Genomic DNA, 21,950 nt, shown 5'->3' on the forward strand with positions numbered 1-21,950 from the left:
AATTGGGAAAACTAGTGACCGACGTGTGCTGTACTAGATCATATGTACTATACAAACAACGGCATATCCACAGAGTCGAAATTATGAGTCCGTTAGTCGTCAACGTGGTGGAAATGGCAACGCGTCTGACGATACCTTGAGCAACACCACGCTTGATGTTTTTTTTTGCAGCAGTAACCGAGGTGAGCATGCTCAAGTAGAGTGGCAAAAGCATTTTACGACTCACTGGAAACCCGCGGTGTAATCGTGTACAGGCTTCGCTTTCGGGGGGTCAATGGAATACTGCTATTATTGCGGGTGGTCTTACGACATTCGGCTATGGGTTGTACTGTACCGGTTTCAGCAACTTTATACTTCGAAGTATCAATACTCAGCGCATACATTCATAGTCCGTGTGTACTGCGCTCAGTAAGGTACCTCGTGTCATGTTTATCAGGAATGAGTTGACGTTGTGGCGCGGTAAATCATCTCCCTGACAGCAATCAGCTTGACGTCGCCCCAATGCGAACTCTTTTCTCGGATCTCGTGAAGGGTTTTAGGTGACAATGGCAACTAGCGCTCTGGACGCCCGCTCCGCGGACGCTAGGGCATGGTTGGTTGGTGTAGAGAGGGCCGACCACCTCCGCTGCGCTGCGGTGGGCTTAGAATTTCTACTTAAAGCGAAGCAACATATAGTACATGTATACTGTGATCTACGTATATTTTGCTCCAAAACAGCACCGCACACTGTATCCGTAGTGCTCACATGTTATTGTAGACATGACCAGGGTTTAACGTGATCTGCAAGAAGAGCACCGTCTTACCCGGGAAGTTTTTGTCTATAATCTTGTTTGAGCGCATTGCTCCCAAAATGACACGAATCGGAGGCGCGCGTGGTTGCAAAGCTAATATATGCTGTACGGAAGACGGGTCTGTATCAATGATGCTACGAAATATGCGTAGATCGGTGAGGAATCCCAGTGTAGCTAGAATAAATACGCCTACTCACACATATTACCCATCTGCACGTCATCGCCGTGAGGCAGTCGACACATATCATCGATTGCGACGGCCAAATAGAGCAATGTTAATCAGCTCCGCGTGCGAAGTATCTTTTAGGATAGGTAGTATTTGCCGATGGTCGCCACAAACATCAATATTATGCTTTGAAATTATTCTGCTGAGCTCTTTGTGATATTACTGAAGGGTATTTCCACTATCTTCCGCATGCATTTATCTTACTTGCATAGCTGACGTACTTTCTGACTTATTTGTATAGCTACTGACTGACAGAGTGGCGTAAATCCTTTCCGACTGACATTATACTGAGTTCGATATGAACGACAAAAGGCCTCGTCCAGATCGGACGAAGAGGCACCACTGCGTGCACATTCTTTTGACCGCTGCAACATACGAAGATATATGGCTGTAGGCAGAGTATCAGATCGCAGTGATGGTTAGACTTGAATTGAATAATAGTTCATGTACATTAGGTGGAGTACTTTCGCTGCCTACTTATCAGCTCGGCGTGCTATTTGATGTGTCCGTGCATTTATCGCGAGGTCGTAAATGAGTGTATTTGCCACGCGCTCGTGATACCCAACCTATGCATAGGGCCACTGTCGCTTTCTCGGTGCATTTGCGTCGTCGTGCTGGCTTACGGTGCTTACGCTTCTGATGTGTCAGTCTATATGACCAAGCAGGTCACTAACTGGACACAGGTCATACTGCAGCGATACAGGTATGCTGAACGCGCGTCTGTTAGCAGTAGCCAATGCGATATATACGCGCGAGGCGGGCACACCTTATAGTCGTCCGCGACTCAACCGAGCTCTTATCTCGGTCATTATGGGCAGGGCACTAAAGTACAGTACTGCGTACAGCCACATCGACTTGCCACGTCCATCTGTACGGTCTGCACTGTCATGCAGTGGTAGTATCTATCTAAACAGCAGCTTATTCGTCGCACGTAGTTCCCACTCAATACTGTGGTTTAAATTGTGAGCGCCAATTAGTGCAATATACGCTATAAGAGCTGATGGTACAGATAACATGGTTTTGCGTGTGCCCACGTGAGCGAGTGTACGTGCCATCTACGGTGACGCGTATGCAGATAGGGACGGCCAGCTTGCAGAGGTACACAGTACATACCTCGTGCTAGTTATTTTATGAAAGCGCTACGCTCTATAGGTGCGTCAACACGCTTGGTAGCGCCACAGTCAGCTTACAGTATGTGCGACCCCAAGCCTTGCACCGTTAGCCAGTATACAAAACTATGCGAGGTAAGGGGCTATAAGGATGTATATCCAAAATACCTGCTCTTCTGCTGCTTCTTTTGCTCGATGTACTTGGCGTTTCGGGCGGTCAGCTTGCGAGGGCGGCTGCGTCTCTTTTTCTTCTTGGGGTACCAGTCAGGACCCATCGCCTTCTTGACGTTCGCCAGGCTTTCCTGGCGGCGCACTTTGCCCGAATCAGGTGGTGGGGGCTATTCCTCCCAGAACTCAACCGCTTTTGGGCTGTTCTTGCACGCAATACAGTGCCGCACGCTGCCCCGTCCGCTGATTGTACGGAGCGCGTAACCGTACTGCAGCTTCCCGCAACCGACGCAACGCGCCCGGGTATCCGTCGTAGACCGCTGCGGGTTCAGCAGAAGCGGGTCAATCTTCGCCTCGCATTGCTTGCACATAGGGCCCGCCATTTTGCAAATTGTGAGTATGTTAGCAAATTATATTGTTTTAACCAATTACTTGCGTCCAAATATTAGCCAGTAGCACGGTACTGTAAGAGTGGAATTTATTTTTTAGCAAAATATTCAAAAGTTGATATTTAATATTTTGCTTTAATAGTAATACTGTCAGATATTTAAACAAATACATACTTTACATGCAATAAAAGTGACTAAAAACACTATGTACCGTGCGCGCATGCATCCATCAGATGCGGTGCACGGGAGCAGATAGTGCAATGACCGTGCAGCCGCGCGCCTTCATTGCACGGTGGCAGTGGTGAGTGCCAGGTGACGTAAAAAAGATATATATTCGCAAAGTCCCTACAAAAAGCGCTGGTCGTGAAGCCTACTTTAATATTAAAAAATACTATCGTCTCTACTTTGAAAAGTGTGTGGAAAATAGCATCGCCGAGCTCTTACAAATGCGGCCTGTGAAGCTTATATTAGTAATATTAATACTATTAATAATGTCTTTACTTTGAAAAGTGTGTGGAAAATAACATCCCTGAGCTCTTACAAAATACTGGTCTGTGAAGTCTACATTAATAATAATAAATATCTCTATGTGAGATGTGTGCAGAGCTCTTAGAAAATAAAGTGGTTAGTGTGCCCGATTTGCAGTACATACGACAGGTTTTGCGCAGCTGAATGTCAATAATCAAGGCTCGCCTGGCTGTTTGCAACCAATCGATGCGTTTCGTGCTCGGCAGAAATGTTTACCTTACGTCCAATCGCGAGGGCGAGAGGCGGTCTGATCGTGCGACAGATCCAGTCAGTGTCACAGGTCGGCAGGTATTGCCCAATCAGGGCGCGAGTTAATTGTGTCCGCTTTTGGATATAATTGTAATTTTAGCATAGCTAGGTCAAGTCAGAAAGGTAGGCGCGGTCGATAGGATGGGACGAAACTGTATTAGCCAGGTCCAGTGTAGCCATGCGAAAAGGCAGGAAAAAGCAGCAAGAAAGGAACCGGACGGACTTATTGACAGACGGACAGAATGCAAGTTTAGGAGGCGGGAAATTTAGGCTTGTGGACTCGGCAATGGGCCCAGCGTTGCATCACGACAATCGATCGTTCCTCTTCGACTCCTTCAGCGTTTTTGAACTTCGTCTTATGTGACCGAACCTGCGTCATGACTGTGGCATCTTGCCGAACCCGCTCTTCTGGGAAATATGGATACAGATCGTCCTGGTCCACAAAGTCCTCCGTAAAAATCCCCACTGGGCCGCCGTCGCCGTACTCGTCGTCTGTCTCTCTATACTCTGAGCAAATGACGCTGTTCATCTCGAGCAACGGGCCGCTAGTCAAGTACGACACAAAGCGGCACTGCGAAATCCCCGGCTCGGAGCTACCGTCATCTTCTCGAATAGTAATATCTCCCAGACTCTCTGTAACACGGATTTCCATGTTGGAAAAATAGTCATGCAGAGCGTCGAACACCTGTTTAACGGAGCTGACGCCTTCAAACGGCACGACGTCGTAGATCTAACCGCAGTGTTGGAGCGTCAACGTCGTTGACATCGACGAACAGATCTAGTGTCATCAGGGAGAATCTGGTACGTACTACTCGTTGGCCCACTGTGTCAAGTGGACACGGTCACAGTGCGATGAACACGGGCGACAGAGTGGCTCCAGCTCTAGCGACATCAATGGGAGCGACGTGGGTATTTCGACGTGAGCGATGAGAAGGCTTGGGCAGGCGGCTCGGGCAAAGGGGACTCCGTCTGCATGTAGTGTCAGTTAGTTTTGCATTTTAAAGACCCACCAGCTCAATCACTTTCCAAAACACCACGACGAGTACAAGCGCCTTTCCGCCTCTCCGCAACCCTCCTTCCTCCAAGTGTCAACTTTCGACAGGTTATGACGTCCGCAACTACGGCCACGGCGTTCGCGACGAAGCTGAAGCAGTTCAACGGTACTGGGTTCCCAGCGTGGGGCGCCCAGGTGAAGCTGGTCCTCGAGATCAAGGGACTCTGGGCTGACGTCGAGAAGGATGCGCCACCGGCTGACAGGCTTGCAGCGGAGGCTGAAGCGCTGAAGGTGTACGATGCGGCTGTCGCCGCTGGAACGTCCGGGACGGTGGCTCCGAGAACACCACTACATGAACAAGTTATGCGGCTGAAGATGGCGTCACCGATCATCCTGTCGGCGCTGACGGAGAAACTGGCAGCGGAGGCGTATCTGTTTGATCACCCGCTGGCCATGCTGCGCCACCTGCGGCTGACCTACAACGTGAAGTGTAGTGCCAGCGTCGGTGCTGCGAAACGAGAGTACATGAGTCTGTACCTCGCTGATGGTGACTCCATGACGGAGCACATCAAGACCACCAAGAGGGTGATTGGGGACCTCCAAGAGCAGCGTGTGTACTTGGCGGACGAAGAGAAGCGCCAGAGCTTCATGCAGAGTCTGGGACCTGCGTGGAACGGTTTTGTCGGCGTTCTCGAGATGTGCCAGACATTCGAGGCGATGGTGACGCGGTGCCAAGCTGAGGCAATTCGTCGAGACCAGCAGAAGAATCGTCGCTCGACGAATGGCAGTGGTAAGTCGAATGCATCGAATGGAGCCTTCTCTGCTGAACAAGTGGCTGGCAAGAAGGGGAAGAATAAACGTGACATGACCAAGGTCAAGTGTTACAGCTGCCAAGAAATGGGGCACTTCGCGCGAGACTGCTCGAAGGAGCGAGTGCTACCGAAGGGCAAGGGCGGCGAGGCCGCTAGTGTGGCGTTCTCGGTCCACGACGTGACCGACGAGTGCAAGCGAGAGTGGATCGTGGACAGCTTGGTGGCAACCGCCATGGGGCAAGCACCACTGTACAAGAACGGGAAAGAGGTATGCGTCCTCCAAGATGTCCTATAAGCACGCCCAGAACGCTCGGGGGGATTTGTGCTCTATGTGAAGGGACTAGCCCGCAACCTCGTGTCTGTTGGGGCGGCATCGCGTCGCGGGAGGTGGAGTTTAAGGGAGTTGGTTGCGCTATTCGCGCGTCGAATGGAGTGACCATACAAGCATCGAGAGCACACAACCAATTGTACGTGCTGGATGCTGCCAGCAAGCCCGTCGAAGATGTCGCGATGATGACGAGCAAAGCGCCTCATGTGGAGACGTGGCATCGCCGCTTTGGACACTTAAATGTGCAAAGTGTTCAACAGCTACTGGGAGAGCTGAAAGTACCATGGAAAGGTGCTGTGAAGCAAGCGTGCCCAACGTACGTGAGTGGCAAGCTGTCACAGAAGCCATTTGCCGTAAAGGACAAGCGCGTCCTCAAGAAAAACCAGATCCTGCTCGCAGTCGACTACGTGGGGCCAATGTAGGTGACGTCTCGTGAAGGTTTTACTGGTATGGCGAACGTTGTTGTGGAGCCATTTCATCTAGATATGGTGTATCCACTTCGTGTGAAGAGCTCTCAAGCTCAACTGGATGCTATCAAGGGCTGCATCGCGAAGATGAAGGCGTATGCTCCGACGTATCGTGTGGCGTTCGTCAAGTCAGACAACGCTGCAGAGTACACAGGTGGTGTGTTTGCTGCCTATTGTGAGAAGAACGACATTGTACAGGAGTTCTCGACTCCGTACAGTCCACAGCAGAATGGGAAGGTCGAGCGTGGCAATCGCGTAATTGTCGAGATGGCTCGGTCCATGATGCTTGGAGCCAACTTGCCAACTGTGTACTGGGCTGACGCAGTCGTGTGCGCTGGGTATGTGCGGAATCGCTGTCCAACGAAGGTGCTTGATGGGAAGACGCCGATGGAGGCCTTGTTTGGGAAAGCTCCTGACATCAGCAACTTACGAGTCTTTGGATGTAAGGTGCAAGCACTGGTCCCGAAGGCCGAAGGAGCACCGTAAAAAGCTGGACTCCAAGACACGCAACGGCATCTTCATCGGGTATGCTACAGGTGGTGCGTACTTGGTGTACATTCCGCACCATGGGACTGGTGAAGCAATCACGGCGCGCACCGTTGTATTCTACGAAGACCAGTTCCTTCCTGCCGAAGATGGAGACGAGATCACGATAAGCTCGCAGCTGGATCTCTTGCAGTTGGATGTGGTTAACAGCACGCTTTTATCACGTCTCGAGACAGTTGAAAAAGAAAAGCAAGATGTGTCCATGGCCCTGACACCCGGTGAGGAGGACGTGGCAATGGCGCCGACACCGAGCGCAGTAAGCAGCAATTTAGAAACACCGGATCAATCAACGAGTGGAGGTTCTCAACCAGTGGGAGCCGCTCGTATGCAAGCCCGGCTTCGAGGTGATTCGCGTCTAGAGAAGGCAAAGAATCTTTTTCGCAAGTCCAGCAGGATCCCAAGGCCAAGTCAGCGCAAGCTGGACTACGACGAGTCGCACTTGTCCATGGTAAAGGTCTGCGCGATGGTTGAAGAGCGTGTTTTTCCAGCAGCAGTTGATGGTAGGAGTGTTCGAGACGGCTACATCTACAGCAAGCTAACACCAAGTGACATTACGAATTGGGCTCTGGGTGTTGAGCCGCTCAACATTGAAGAAGTCGACGCGTCTGATGATCGAAGCGAGTGAGAGCGTGCAATGGACGACGAGATCCAGAGTCTTCTGGACAACGGGACGTTCGAAGAAGTACCATTGCCTCTAGGCCGCACTGCTGTGAAGTCAAAATGGGTGTTCAAAAAGAAAACTCTTGCGGATGGCAGCTTGGACAAGTACAAAGCACGTGTCGTCGCTAAGGGGTACAGCCAGCGGTTCGGAGTGGACTACACTGAGACGTTCAGCCCGGTTGTGCGCCACAGCACTCTTCGTCTTGTGCTGGTCATTGTGGTGGCGAGACGCATGAAGCGCATGCAGCTGGATATGAAGGCCGCGTTCCTCAACTCAGCCTTGGACGAAGAGATCTACCTGGAACCAGCTGAAGGCTACAAGAATGCTGATGAACACGTATGGCGTCTGCGCAAGGCACTCTACGGGCTAAAGCAAGCGTCAAGATCCTGGTACGAGAACCTGCGTCTCTTTCTGGAGAGTCAAGGCTTCTATCAAGGAGAAGCCGACTACTGCCTGTTCTCGAAGGGCAGCGCGGATGACGACAATCTGATGATAATACTCGTTTACGTTGACGACATGTTGGTGTTCGCAACGCACGATGAGGACCTGGCCTCGTTCAAGGCTGCTATGGAAACGACATACGACGTGAACGACTTCGAGGATGCCAGCTACTTCCTTGGATTGGAGCTGCAGTGGTCACCAAGTGGTGACGAAGTGACTATCGGGCAGCAGAAGTATGCGAAGTCGAACCTCGAGCGGTTCAACATGGATAAAACGATGCCAGCACGCACTCCGATGGAGGGACGTTTGCGTGATCAACTCTTCAAGGCGCAGGAGGTGATCAACTTTCGTCCCCGTCCTGCCATCGGAGCGCTGCTATATCTGGCGGTAAACACGAGACCGGATATGGCTACTGCGGTGCGGATTCTTGCTCAAGAGATCGAGACTCCGACCGACTGCCTCAAGCACGGTGTGGAGCACGTCTTTCGGTACCTGCGCAACACTCAAGATTTTGGGCTGGTATACAAGAGCAGTGCTGTAAAAGGACTCGTTGTATACTGCGACGCTGCATTCGCAGTGGAGCGCAATGCTAAGTCGGCGACGGGGTACGCTATCTTCTACGACGGCTGCCTGATCGAGTGGGGATCGAAGAAGCAGTCGATGGTGACGCTGTCCTCCATCGAGGCTGAGTACATTGCGATGGGGAGCGGTGTTCAGGAGTGTATTGGGATCAACTTGGTCTTGAAGGATTTGGGACTGGAAGCTGACCAGATCACTATGTTCGAAGACAACCAAGGGGCCCAACACCTGGCGGAGAGCAAGGCCGTGACGCAACGCTCGCGCCACATCGACACGAAGTATCACTGGCTTCGTGAGAAGGTGAAGGAGGGCCACATTCGCATCGAGTACTGTCCCACTGCGGAGATGATCGCCGACCACTTCACCAAGGCTGTGGGAGCAACCAAGTTCCAGTACTTTCGTGACCGTCTCGCCGTTCGTCGAGTGGGCGTGTTGGAGCGTCAACGTCGTTGACATCGACGAACAGATCTAGTGTCATCAGGGAGAATCTGGTACGTACTACTCGTTGGCCCACTGTGTCAAGTGGACACAGGTCACAGTGCGATGAACACGGGCGACAGAGTGGCTCCAGCTCTAGCGACATCAATGGGAGCGACGTGGGTATTTCAACGTGAGCGATGAGAAGGCTTGGGCAGGCAGCTCGGGCAAAGGGGACTCCGTCTGCATGTAGTGTCAGTTAGTTTTGCATTTTAAAGACCCACCAGCTCAATCGCTTTCCAAAACACCATGACGAGTACAAGCGCCTTTCCGCCTCTCCGCAACCCTCATTCCTCCAAGTGTCAACTTCCGACACGCAGTAGCAGCCGCTCTGCTCTACGAAGCGCGTAGAGTACGAGAATGCACTCGTATCGTCTACATAACGCCCTCTTTCTTAAAGGTAATACTGCGCTGCTTGCAGTATGATTGACTTCATCTCCGTCAACGTCTTCCAGCGCGCTTCGAGGTCCGTTCCAAGACGGATACTCGACGCGTGAGGGGCAACTGGTTGTGTCATCTACTTAACACTGCGTTTCAGCATTGGCAAATAGCAAAAATAAACACTGATTGTAGCGCGTACTGTCAGTCGGGATAGAGCGGACTGGACATTTACTAGCGACGCTTGTTGTTGTAGTACTGACTGTCGAATGAAGCTCGTTTCGAGTAGATCCTGCTCTAATTCGGAGCGTCTGGCTGCTGTCTGCGCATTCTTCTGATAGGCAGCAATTTGAGCTTGCAACACCTTCACTTCCCGTTCCAGTTCCTCGATTTCCTCCTATTTATCACATGTTATTAGAGCCCCAATGGCAGTGCATGCATCAATGAGATTGTATTGGTACACACCTTACGTCGAGTCACCGTGGATTTTCTCTTGCGTCTCGGTGTCGGCTTCGGTGCCTTACTGTAAGATACGCTACCAACGGTGGCGCTTGTCGCCTCGGTCAGCGTCTTTTGCGTCGTGTCCATCTCTTTTTATTTGCTTTTTTTCAAATAAATGTTCAATTACAATCTTATTGAAAAAAGTTTCTAAAAGGCGGAAGTTATATTTAACCCCATTAATTTAGCTTAAAGCAAAGGGTTAAAGATGAACAAGGAAAGCTTGTGAGTAGCATTGCACTGTACCGCTCAGTTTGGCGCGCGGTGGCGGGAATCTTTCCAAGCCTTACATCCTACCTTAATGAATAAAATGTGGTCATCATGTTTCTTAGGTTTGTGCATTTGAGTTTGCACTTTATGCATTTGAATTGGGATTGGGTGCATTTGGTTTTGGTCCTGATGAATTTGGTTTTGTTCTTTGTGATAGTGGGCTGGCCGAGCTTTTGATCCTAAAAACACCCACGATTGCACTGGGTCATTTTTGAAAGATGATTACAATTCGTAACGAACCCTAGTTTGAAACGATGACAGAGAGGCATGAGCGTCGAGGTGGCCGCAGACCGTCATACCTGGTGCGGCAGGACGAGATGAAGCGGCTCCAGACGCAGCTGCAAGTTCTTGATATGCAGCTTAGACGTCTACAGGCTCGTCCACGGAGTGCGAAGGCCCAGATCCAGGATATTGTGGGCGCCAACAATTCCCTCCGAGATGTAATACACGGTCAGCAGCTAGCTGTGGCAGGAGCTCGGTCCATGTTGGCCGGGATGCAGGTAATGGTACTACCATAATATATTTGTCTTTATATTGTGCTCTTATCCAACTAAATAACGTCTCGTGAACTGCTTGTTAGGAGCGACAGAGTGGAAGTCCCTTGTGCAGACACATCCACCTGCCTCGAGAGTGGTGGGAACGACGTCAAGTGCTGCTGAGTCTCAAGAGTGACATGATCACAAGAGGCTACCAGTACGTAGTGGCTCGTAGTCAGCATCTAGACCTAATGAAGCCCCAGCTCATGGACCATCGATACGAGGACGCCCAGGGCAATTTCTGCTGCGAGAGGTTCGAGTTCTTCCACTTCACAGGCGTCCAGTCCATCAAGCAAGTGTTCGAAGCTATTAAATATTTCATGCTTAATATGGAAATCACTATCTCAGAAGCTCTAGGGCATACGACAGTTCGGGAAGACTACGATACGGTGGACGACGGGACGTCACTCTGGAACTATCGGTTGCTATCCACAGATAGTCATGGGATCACATCAGAGGTGAACAAAGTGGTGCTGACAGAGTTCTTCGATCAGTCCGTGCAGATGGGAGGAGAGCCGTGCGCTGTGGTGGTCACAGATAGCGTCGACGTCGACGACTTGTATCCTTATAACCCAAAAGAGCGTGTACGGAGAGATATCAGTGCCACGACTGTGTTGACGGAAATGAGACGCAAGAAACACAAGCGGTCCATGTCGACGGAGAGTGAAGGAGCTAAGGAATCTGGTGATGACGAAGAGAAAGTCTCCGATGGAGATGAGGCATTGGACGATGAAGAGCTCGTGGTTGTGATGCAGCGTGCGGCTTTTATGAAGATGCACAAACCTGAGTTTGACATCTCGAAAAGTGCCATGAGGTCGCTGAAGGAAGGCATCGCGAGCTGGGGAGAAGTCGAGGTGCAGTCGATTCGAGGGGCAGTAAACGCGTAAAACAAGGTGATGATTGTACATATGGAAAGTAAAAAATAGTCGTAAAATATAATACCTTACGAAGTTTTGTAATAACTTCTTGGGTAAGTTACCATTGTGGTGTAATCCCTGGCTTTGACACGCAATGTTGATGCCGTTTGCTGGGGTTTTTTGTTCGACTATAAAAGTCTGCAGTCGGCATTTGTGTCGTTAGGCCTCGAGTGTCTTGCGTCAACTCCCATGGCGAGTCACCAACGAAGTCCAAGCCGTGACGACAACCCTCGCCCCAAGAAGAGGGTCCCGACCTACATCGTACGTAAAGCCGAAACCCGCGCTTTGAAGAAGGAAGTGCAAACGCTACAGAAACAGCTCGCAGCTCTCCAAGACGCCAAGGACGATGCCAGCGTCACACTTGTCGCTGCCAACAATCAAAAGTTGAGAGAACATCTGCGAGCACAAGAGCTCGCAATTGCGTCCACTAGCGCTATGATATTCAACCATCTCTCCAGTCAACCAGATAACCCCATTAAAACGCACATCCATTTGCCCAAACAATGGGCAGGAAGACGAGAGACACTCGTCAACATGAAGGATGACAAGTTCCGCCAATGCTTTGCGTACTTAAGCGCACGAAGCCGCAACTTGGATCTGACCAAGAAACACTTTGCCAGTGATCAATACGAGGACGCAAGCGGGAACCTCATCTGGCAACCGTTCGACGTGACTCACTTCCGTGGGGTGAAGTCGCTTAGACAGGTCTACGACGCACTCGTGTTCTTTATGTTTAATCTGGAGATCAGCGTCTCGGAGACGCTGGGTGATATCACAGTTCGAGAGGACTATGACAGCGTCGATAATGGCGCGTATATCTCGAACCATCGGTTTGTATCGAACCACGAGTTCGTGACATCGGAGGTCAACACCGTCTCGTTTGCTCAGTATTTCGAAGGTCCGAACCCATTCCACAGCTCCTCGTGTGCAATGTTAGCGACAGATGCTGTCGATGAGGACGACCTGCACCCGTACAACTCCCAGGAATTCATCCGCCGTGACGTCTCTGCTGCTGTATTATTGACTGAAGAGCGCCCAAAACGAAATAGCAGCGATTGGAGTCAAGAGGAAAGTCAAGACGAAGACGAAGAGGAAGAGGAAAGAGTGGTCGTTATGCGTCGAGTCGCGTTCATGAAAATTCATAATCCGAAATTCGAAGCTCCGGAGAACGCTCTGAGCGATATGAGCGAGCGCATCACCCAGTGGCCGAAGGTGATGATCCAGACCATTCGAGATATAATTGACGCTCAAATGCAGTAGTTCACTCGTTTTAACATGTACGCCCTACAACGCGTCAATAAACTCGCGTATCGATTGGCGCATGACTCGGATCCAGTTCGTCGTTCCGTCTCCGATTGCACTAAGTGCATCTGCGGGGACGTTGAACTCTGGAGTTTGAGCCTTCATGAAGACTGCAGATTGCATGACCACATTCACGTCTTTATCGTCAGAGTCTTGGCCGCTCCCGACGTCTTCCTCCCTGCTCATAAACTCTTTCTTCTGCCTCGTTTCCAGCATGAAGATTAAGACCGCGCTCACATCCAGTCGAACTCTCGATTTGGGGTCGTATGGGTGCAAGTCATCTCTATCCACAGTGTCTGTCGCCATAACCACACACGGCCGACCACCCAGAAGGCTGTGGTGGTCATAGTACTTGTCATACAGCACCTTGTTGGACTCCGTAACGATCCCACCCTGACGTGCTGAGATCAATCGAAAGCTGGCAATCGATTCGTCATCTCCGACTGTATCGTAGTCTTCTCTCACCGTGATGTTCCCCAGCGCCTCCGTCGTGCTGATCTCCAAGTTTGTCAAGAAGAATTTGGCTGCCTCGTAAACCTCCTTCAGCGATTTGACACCAACCAAGTGGTTCACCTCAAACCGAGTACAGCAGAAGTTGCCGTCGACGTCTTCGAAGCGATGCTCCGAGTTGTTTCTGTTCTCCAAGTTCATATTCTGTGATCGCGCGAGGATGTACTGGAGTGTAGTAGTCAGCTTGTCGTCTTTGAGCTCCACCAATATTTGCTTCCTTTTCTCCCAGCACTTGGGTAGGTGAATGTACGTGTACAGCGGATTCAGAACTTGCTTCTCCTACGGTCAATAGTAATAATACAATTGTAAAACAAATATCAAAAAAGAAACTTAGCTTTAATTACCTGGTAATCCATGAGTTCGGATTGAGCGCCGGCAAAAACCAATTTTTGGTCCTGAAGTAGTTCCTGGAGCACAATTTTAGTTCGCGTGAGCAGCTGCAAGTGGTCGCGTGGAGTCATGGAGGCTTGCTCGGCTTGAGCTTGCAGCTCCTGCACTTGGTGTTGTAGGACGACGATCTGCTTCCTGAGCGCCTCGGCTTCCTCACGTCGCACCGTGTTCGTGGCCTTACGTTTCTTAGCCGGCGGCATGTTGGCAAATGACTGCCTGAACCAGAATGATGGTAAAGTGGAAGTACCGGATCGAATCGCTGAATTCTTTTTAATAACTGGCCCCAGTGTTTGGACGCGCTCTCGTTACGCAACTTCCTATAACTCTTCTACAGCATGTCCCAATGGGAGCTGAGAGGATGTGCGTTAGCGAGAGCGTGAGCAAACACGTTGTACACTGTTCAACGTGTTAGCTCACACTGATCCGCAAAAAAGCTGTCCCACCTGAATCTTCTACTGCAGCTCAATCTAAAATTATTCATCCTAATCGCTGCATCTCCTCTCTGTCGCTGCCTTTGTGTACCAGCATCGGCGCTGTGTTCTTGAGTTTGTATGGCCTGCAAGCCCTTCATTGTTTCTTTGAGTGCTGTAAAGTGCGACCCATTTGTCATGTCTCGTGTGATTTACTGGTAGCGTCTTGTTAGTAGCTGCATGTTGCTGATACTCTGTGGGCTCAGCCAAAAATTATGCGGCCTTGCTTAATAAAAGTCGGAGCGAGATTGTATATTTTTTTCATCAACATGGTATTCGTGCTGCTTTATCGCCAGCGCAATACTTAGGTAAACGGTAGCACATCGTGGCTTCCCTATAGTAGTCGTCGACGGGAGGGGTGTGTAAGTCAACGCAAACTCTTGATCTCAACCTCTCGGCTTGAGACTTTCAATCATCGAGCGGTGCATAGTTTCGCCCCATCGATCCATGTTATCTCGCAATTCGTCCCAATTGTCCGTCGATATCGCAAACGAAGGTCGATTCAATTGGGAAAAGACCCATCGGGTTAGCACGACGACGCTCTCTTCTCTTGCATCAATTTCTTCACCAAAAGTACCCTCAATAGCGTGTACTCCAATAGGCGTAACCTTACGAGTGTACGACGTCAGCTCCAGTATAGCGTTGATGTTACGTCTAATACGTTCATACGGGCGATAGGGATGTCGTTCATCCTCGTCCACAAAGTCCGCCACGATCAATCCTCGTCCTCTCTCGTGGCCTGGCTCCTTGTCGGGCTCGAAAAACTGCGAGAAAAGCACTGTATTCGACTCCATTAGTAGCCCGTTAATGGTCGTCGACACCAATCGATTCTGCGTCACCCCTTTGTCGCCACTGTCGTCGTCTTCGCGGATCGTAATATGACCCAGTTTCTCTGAGATACTAATTTCGATGTTACAAAAGTACTCCACCAGCGTATCAAAGACTTGTTTCACACTTTCCACACCGTGAAATTGGATTGTGGTGAAGCGTGTGGAGCAGAAATCTCCGTTCGGCAATTCGTAGCGACGGTCTTCACACATGGGTTTGCACGGATCCACATTGGGTCGTCGTTGGGTTAAGAAATAATCCGCATCCTTCAGCTTCAACGGCTTCAATGCCAGCAGTGTATCTCTCCTAGAGCCTTCGTCTCGACTTAAATGAATAAATCTCTGCAAGGGACTACCTGCTTGAATCGTCTAAGAAATTTGTTAATTTTAATAAAAACAAAATAAAATCTTTAAAAATAAACAAACTTACTGAAAGTGCGTATTCCGACATGATTCCTTGGATAGTGGCGAATTCAAGTTGCTGTCGCTGGACAGCGTCGCGTAGAACTTTGCTGGTAATGACTCTGTCCTTGTCGATCTGTCCCGGTTTGCCGAAAGAGTCCATTGCTTGTTGTTTGAGCTCTTCCATGCGGGCTTGCAGAGTCGCCAGCTCAATTTGAAGCCGCTCTTTTTCCTCCTTCCGAATGGTGTGGGTGGCTTTGCGGTATTTGCGTTTGCGCTTCTTTAGCTCCAGGGGCTCCGTCGAATTCCATGATGGGGTTTTCTCGTCTAATTGGGTGGCAAATGGGTTTGATCCGGACGTTTTTAGCGCTAAAAGCGTGTGCGCGGACCCATCTTCGACGCTGTGTGACGGACTACTGGCTGAAGAGGACGTCGAGGGCGTAGCTGAGGACATGCGGGGCCCAAGCAGCAGCGAGCGATAGTAGCGATCGTCTCGAATCTCCTCTCGAGAAGCGTTCAACGCCATCGACACTATTTGGCGAATACAGCGAAAGCGAAATGAGACGGGTGAACAGAAGTTGGATTTTAAAAGCCGTTTGGGATAATTAATTTAACCCATGCAAAGCGACCACTGAAATGAGGCTAAATTTTCAAGTCGGGGATATATTTCGCTAAGTTTTAGAGTCTCCATGTCGGTGAGCAGCCATTGTTTGGATCCAAGCTCTCTCTGATCGTCTCGTGCATATTCTGACTCCAGCGGTCCATATTCTCACGCAGCTCGTGCCATCCATCCTTCCGGACACGGAAGCTCGGATGACGGAGACGAGAGTGCGACCATCGCGTAAGTACCACAACTTTCTCTTGCTCCTTGTCTGTCCCTCCATCCTGCTGGGATCGTGGCTGAGTGTACGCTCGCACTTCCATGACAGTATTCACGTCCTTACGAATACGTTCTGATGGTCTGTACGGGTGACGCTCGTCTTCGTCCACAAAGTCAGCGACGATAAGTCCACGGCCATCTTGATCCTCTGGGCCTGCACTGACATACTCGGAGAAGACGACAGTGTTGGACTCCATGTGCAGCCCTTTGCCAGTCATGGATGACAGACGGTTTTGAGTGATCCCTTCCTCTCCGTTGTCGTCGTCCTCGCGAACTGTGAGGTGGCCGATTTTCTCGGAGACACTGATCTCGATGTTGCACAAGCTATACACCACCAGATCGAACACTTGCTTAGCGCTTTTCGCAGGTTCGAATTGGGACGTGGCGAAGCGGACAGCCCAGTAATCGCCACTCTCGTTCTCAAATCGATAGTCTTCTGACATCGACTTGAGCGGGTTTAAATGGGAGAGTCTTCTATTGAGGAAGTCACGTGCATCTTGTAGCTTTAGAGCTTTCATAGCACGTAACGTGTGTCGTCTGGACTGCTCGTCTTTGTCTAAGATGATCGTTCGCTGAATAATACTTCCAGCTTGGATATTCTGTAAAATATGTACATGTACGTACAAACGTGAACATAAGAAAAAAGATAAAAAGTATCTGGGTAAGATTGCAACACGTACACAAGCTGCGTAGCCGGTCATGGCCGACTGGATCTCTACAAAAGTCTCCTGGTGTTTCTTCACTGCGTTGTGCAGTACGTTCGTGTACAGCTGATTATCCTCAGCATTCCGATCATCACGACTCGGGGCAAATGCCTTTCGCTGCAGCTCAGCCATCCGAGCCTGGAGCTCCGATATAAACTCAGCTCGAAGGTGTTCAATTTCCTCCTATTATAAAAGTCAAATGAATGGGTTAATTAAACGATGACACTCATCTATGAAGACAAGGCTTCGCGGTTCGTACCTTTCGGATGGCGTGCGTGGCCTTGCGGTATCCACGTTTTCTCTTGCGCTTGGCAACGGGCGCCACCTCCTCTTCTACCGTCGATTGGGTACTCGCAGTATCGTCGTCATGGTGGTCACTGTAGCTACTTTCTCGCTCATCTTGCGCTTGCGTTCTCTTGCTACGTCGCACCCTGGTCGACTCCATTGTCTCCCAAGTTGCGTCCCTAGTCGCCATTCTTTGCGTTCTGTTTCTTGATCGCTTATCGTGACTCGGCTGAGGCCATGTGCGCTCTGAACGGGGACTCATCGACAATGTCGCAGCAACGCCGGTACGCGTATTGGCACGTATGCCTGGCAGGCCGATCGAGGGGCTATCGGTTGCTGGTAGTGACGAGGGAAGAGACTTTGTATATGTAGAGCCCAAAGGGGGGACGGACGTCGATGACTCGCCAGCGTCGGTGCGAGGTGAGTAGGTCATGCAGAATGCAGGTCGACGGGCAAAGCTCAAGAGGACCATTTTTTTTGCTTTTGGCGAAAAATGTAAAAAAAAATCAAAACGACGCTCTGCGTTCTGCTAACCCTCCAGCTTTGACACTAAAGGCGCCACAAACGAACACGCTGCCCCCACCGGACTGACGGCTCGAATAAATTTGCTTCTCTTTTCTTAGATCTCTCCAATAGTACTGGTATCCATCGGGTCCGTCTAAATTAAACTTTCTCATCTGAGAACACCACAGAGTTCCAGTTGCGGCAATGCTCCACATGCTGTTCGGCCCACTTCAGTCTGTTCGTAATGTGCTCGGGTTTGAGGGGTAGAAGTAAGGAGGGCCATTCCGCGGAGGGCCATGGGACAGACTAGACTGTGCGCAGAGACGACACAAAAAAAAACTTTTGTAGCAGCAGTTTTTCATATAATAAAATCGAGTTATTACAAGCCGTGTCCGTCTCTAAGCGGCGTGTCCGTTGCAATATTTCAGTATACAAAATCTAATACTAATTTGGCCGTGTCCGTCCCACAGAGGCGTGTCCGTCCCAGAGACGCGAGATATTTGGGTCTGTGTCTCACTTTCAAGATGGCGCCCAAGCCCAAACTTGCGCTTCCCGCCTGCGGCTACATAGTCGTCTATCTGGGCCTTTCAGACGAGACTCTTACAGCTCTGAAAACCGAGGCAATGGCTCGAGAGTACACACCCGTGTTTGAGATGGTGGGCGGGGAATGCCACGATGCATACCGCAAGCAATCGCGTGTGAAGAGAGCTTCCGGTGCAGTTAGCGACCTCAAGATTGCTTTAACTTCGGTCACATCTTGTCTGGATCAGGGGTGGATGCCAACGATTTTTTCGTTTATGCATTCAGCCCCAGGGGGGAATGAACAAGATAGTCATCAGGATTATCCAGCTCGAGTAATTGATGAAGCAAAAAAAAAGAAGAAGTTTCCAGCAAGCATGCTTTTTGCTATTGACGAAGGTACAAAGCTTCGCGTTTACGACGGATGTACCGAGACAAGAGACGACGGGGCTTCCCGTGTTCTTACGATTCCTGTCGGCTTTTGTGTTATATTCCGTGGCGATTTAATTCACAACGGAATGCCGTACAGCACCGCGAATTATCGCATTCATTGCTACCTTACCTACAAGTGGCTCAAATGGGAGCCGGATATCGTGACAAATGTTCTTCCTCCTCATTTCCTGTGCCAGTACTGTGGGGTTAAGCAACCAGAATCGAATCTCATTCGACAACATCGTCGGTATTGCTCTAAAAACCCAGACGCCTCAAAAAACGAGTTGACACGTCGTGCTCTGCCTAAAACGGCTCTGCAATGGACATGTAATGTGTGCGGGAAAATGTTTATTAATGACAGCTCCTACAGGACACATGTGAGTCGTGGTCATCTCAAGAAGCGTAAGGCTGATTCGTAGAGAGAAGTGAATAAAAAAGTTTGGGCGCTTTTTCGGAAATATCTTCTTGTTAATTTAACTAAAGCTCGCGTATCCCCAATATCTGGGTGGGATATTGTGCTCGTGATAGGTCGAGCTGTCTTGTATATTTGTACCGATCGAATTTGAAAGTGGAGGAAGTACTGTGACTGCAGGGTCGTGGTTGGTGGCTACCATAGGCGGTGTTGCTGGATGATTAAGATCGACCCAATTCGTCGACTGCATCCAAGCACAACAATCCCTCGTCATCGCATCCTGTACTGCGCGAACGACCTTCACTGAGGTTGTATTGAGCCTGAACGGAGTCACTGGAAGACGCGGAAAAAGTGGTCTCGGCAGGGATCGTAGCAGATAAACTTAAAGTCACAGCTAGAGAATTCACGTTGTCTGTCATCTTAGATGCCTCTGAACTGCTGGAGAGCTTGTATTGGATTGCGTAAGAGTGTTTTATTGAGTGCTGGAATGTGTTTTGGAAAGTGATGAGGACATGATAGTTTAGAAGGATCGTCCTCCATGTAGATATCTTTTCCTTACGTTCTTACCCACCGGTAAGGACAAGAAGTTTTAAATATTGGGACGGACACGGCCAAATTAGTATTAGATTTTGTATACCGTATCGTCTTAGTCGTTGGCGACAATGGGCAGACATAGATTGTAACGAGCTAGTAATTCAAATCCCAAGATTTAAGATAAACAAAGTGACGATTTAGATCATGGGTAAGCACACGATAAACATATTAAATGCAAATGTATTTATCATTTGTCCTCAATATCAATATCGTCCTCAGCCCCGCTGTATTCGCTTCCTATATCATCGTCAGAAGTGATTTCTTCCTCTGCAATTATGTAGCGCTCTAATTCGATAGCAATAGTGTCAAGTTGCTCGACGATGTCTTCTTCTATGTCGACCTCCCGAACATCAGTAAGGAAGCCTGCCCTCGCAAAACCACTTATTATTGTCTTAGATGACAGCTTCGACCAGCAAGAAGTGATCCATTCCGTCATCACAGGTCTTGATGGAGCGACCAGCGAGAACTTTTCCACATCGAGTTTTTTTCTAAGGGTAGCCACTTTCCGACTCGCATTTTCTTGATCAAGTTTTGTTTGAGCAAGCAAAATTTCATCTTCGATTTGTTTTTTGCGCTGAAGTCGCTCTTGTTCACCGCTGTTGTATGTACGAAGTTGCTGTCTCATAGAATCAATCCACAGTGCGCGAAGCTCACCTTTAAAAGGTTTATTCCACGAGATGTCAGCAGGCTGACACCCATATGTATACTTAGAGGGCACCTTGAGCAGAGCAACATTTAGAGAGGCTGCAAAATCACGAACGGTCTGGGTCCAATGTGCGCTAAAGTCGTCCCATAGTAAAAGCACATTTTCGTGACGATTTTCACGGTAAGCGAAATGATACTCCAGAAAATTGATCGAAAGTTTCTCCTTCCACCATGCCGTGTTGTTGCCGTAAATTCTACACGGATACTTATCCTGAAGTTTTTTGATTTCGCGCCAAACTGCTGTACCAAACCCGTTTCGCAAGGTGTCATTTTCTTTCTGCTTGCTTTTTGTTTTGGACGGTGCGGCTTTAAACAAAACAAAAGTGTCAAATTTGTTTCCACTTGAATCGCCAAGTAACATAGCTGTCGCCCTTTGTTTGTCCTTATTTCCGCAACGAATCCAAACCGTCTTCGTACCTTTATCTGTAATTGTTCGCTTAGGAACGTACTCGAAAATAACGGCTACATTAAGCGAAAACGTTATTATATTATAAGACAAAAAATAAGAAAAATACAAGTTTTAACTTACCCGTTTGGTCTTCATTAAATACCTGGACACATTTTTGTTCAACAATTGTTTGCAGTACCTTTGACTTAAATTCTTTGGAGACTTGTGCTGCGTCTTCAGGGGTTGTTTGCCCTTGGCGCGTCTTGGATCGTAGAGAAAGCTTCTGGCGGCGCATGAACAGCTTTATCCACGATGGGGACGCCGAAAACTGATCTTCCGTAAGCCCACAGTCCTCTGCCACCTCCAAACCCTTAAGTTTCATCATCGTGCGCGACACCGGCGCGCCGTCCTTTCTAAGAGAGTTGATCCACAGAACAATTTCTTCTTCAGCCTCTTTAGATAGCACTGTTGCTGTACCACGCTTACGAAGATTGAGGTGGCGTGAATGCCCGCTTTCGCAAGCCGATTTAATCGTCGCATCATTACCGCGCCATTTACTTATAAGTTGCTGCTTTGATCGTCGCTCCTTGCCGATCAAAGTACCGTAGAAGTAGTCCAAAGCTTCACTAGGCGTATGGCCTGCTTCTAAGTAGGTGATAATCTCTTGCTTGTGGCCATACTCAACACGAACTCGCTTGTATTGTTTGCGCTTCTTTTTCGTGCCCTTGATGGTTGGCCGTGCCATCCTGGTTCAAGTGTGCAGGAACGAATTGGTTTCCTAAATACTTAAAATTAGCTGACCGTTAATTTTCACCTTCTGTTTTTTTAGATCATCCTATTGGCTAAAGAGGGCTGTCGCTTAGGACCAAACGTCGCCTATTACTAAGACGATACGGTACTGAAATATTGCAACGGACACGCCGCTTAGAGACGGACACGGCTTGTAATAACTCGATTTTATTATATGAAAAACTGCTGCTACAAAAGATTTTTTTTGTGTCGTCTCTGCGCACAGTCTAGTCTGTCCCATGGCCCTCCGCGGAATGGCCCTCCTTACTTTCACCCGGGTTTGAGCACTGGACATGCAATCCGCTTCTCATGCACCATATTCTCTGAGTCGTGCAGCACTTTCTGAACCCTACGAACAGATATAGGTAGCTGCAACGAATCTTTTAGAGCTCTAGCGCTTACTCCAGTCTTAGATGCCTCACGAAGCAGTCGACGCTCGGCCGTAGGCGTCAGCTTCTTCGGCCTCCCAGGAC

The 21,950-nt window shown here is 49.4% G+C and overlaps 3 protein-coding genes across 3 annotated transcripts; 1 reads left to right on the forward strand and 2 right to left on the reverse strand.

Moving 5' to 3' along the window:
• Window positions 1-10,393: 10,393 nt before the first annotated feature.
• On the forward strand, window positions 10,394-11,334 carry PITG_06033 (uncharacterized protein; the record flags this gene model as incomplete). Its single annotated transcript, XM_002998197.1, has 2 exons — window positions 10,394-10,411; window positions 10,492-11,334. The coding sequence occupies 2 exons, from the start codon at window positions 10,394-10,396 to the stop codon at window positions 11,332-11,334; spliced, it is 861 nt and encodes a 286-aa protein (XP_002998243.1).
• Window positions 11,335-14,422: 3,088 nt separating this feature from the next.
• On the reverse strand, window positions 14,423-15,791 carry PITG_06034 (uncharacterized protein; the record flags this gene model as incomplete). Its single annotated transcript, XM_002998198.1, has 6 exons — window positions 14,423-14,578; window positions 14,645-14,888; window positions 14,961-15,232; window positions 15,294-15,542; window positions 15,625-15,658; window positions 15,718-15,791. The coding sequence occupies 6 exons, from the start codon at window positions 15,789-15,791 to the stop codon at window positions 14,423-14,425; spliced, it is 1,029 nt and encodes a 342-aa protein (XP_002998244.1).
• A 152-nt stretch (window positions 15,792-15,943) lies between these two features.
• PITG_06035 (uncharacterized protein) lies at window positions 15,944-16,981 on the reverse strand (the record flags this gene model as incomplete). The annotated part of the gene is made up of 3 exons (XM_002998199.1): window positions 15,944-16,123; window positions 16,184-16,744; window positions 16,820-16,981. 3 exons carry the CDS (start codon window positions 16,979-16,981, stop codon window positions 15,944-15,946), a joined length of 903 nt encoding a protein of 300 aa, XP_002998245.1.
• Window positions 16,982-21,950: the final 4,969 nt, after the last annotated feature.

This window comes from Phytophthora infestans, genomic scaffold, assembly GCF_000142945.1.
Source record: "Phytophthora infestans T30-4 supercont1.9 genomic scaffold, whole genome shotgun sequence".
In the NCBI taxonomy this organism is placed as follows: Eukaryota; Oomycota; class Peronosporomycetes; order Peronosporales; family Peronosporaceae; genus Phytophthora; species Phytophthora infestans.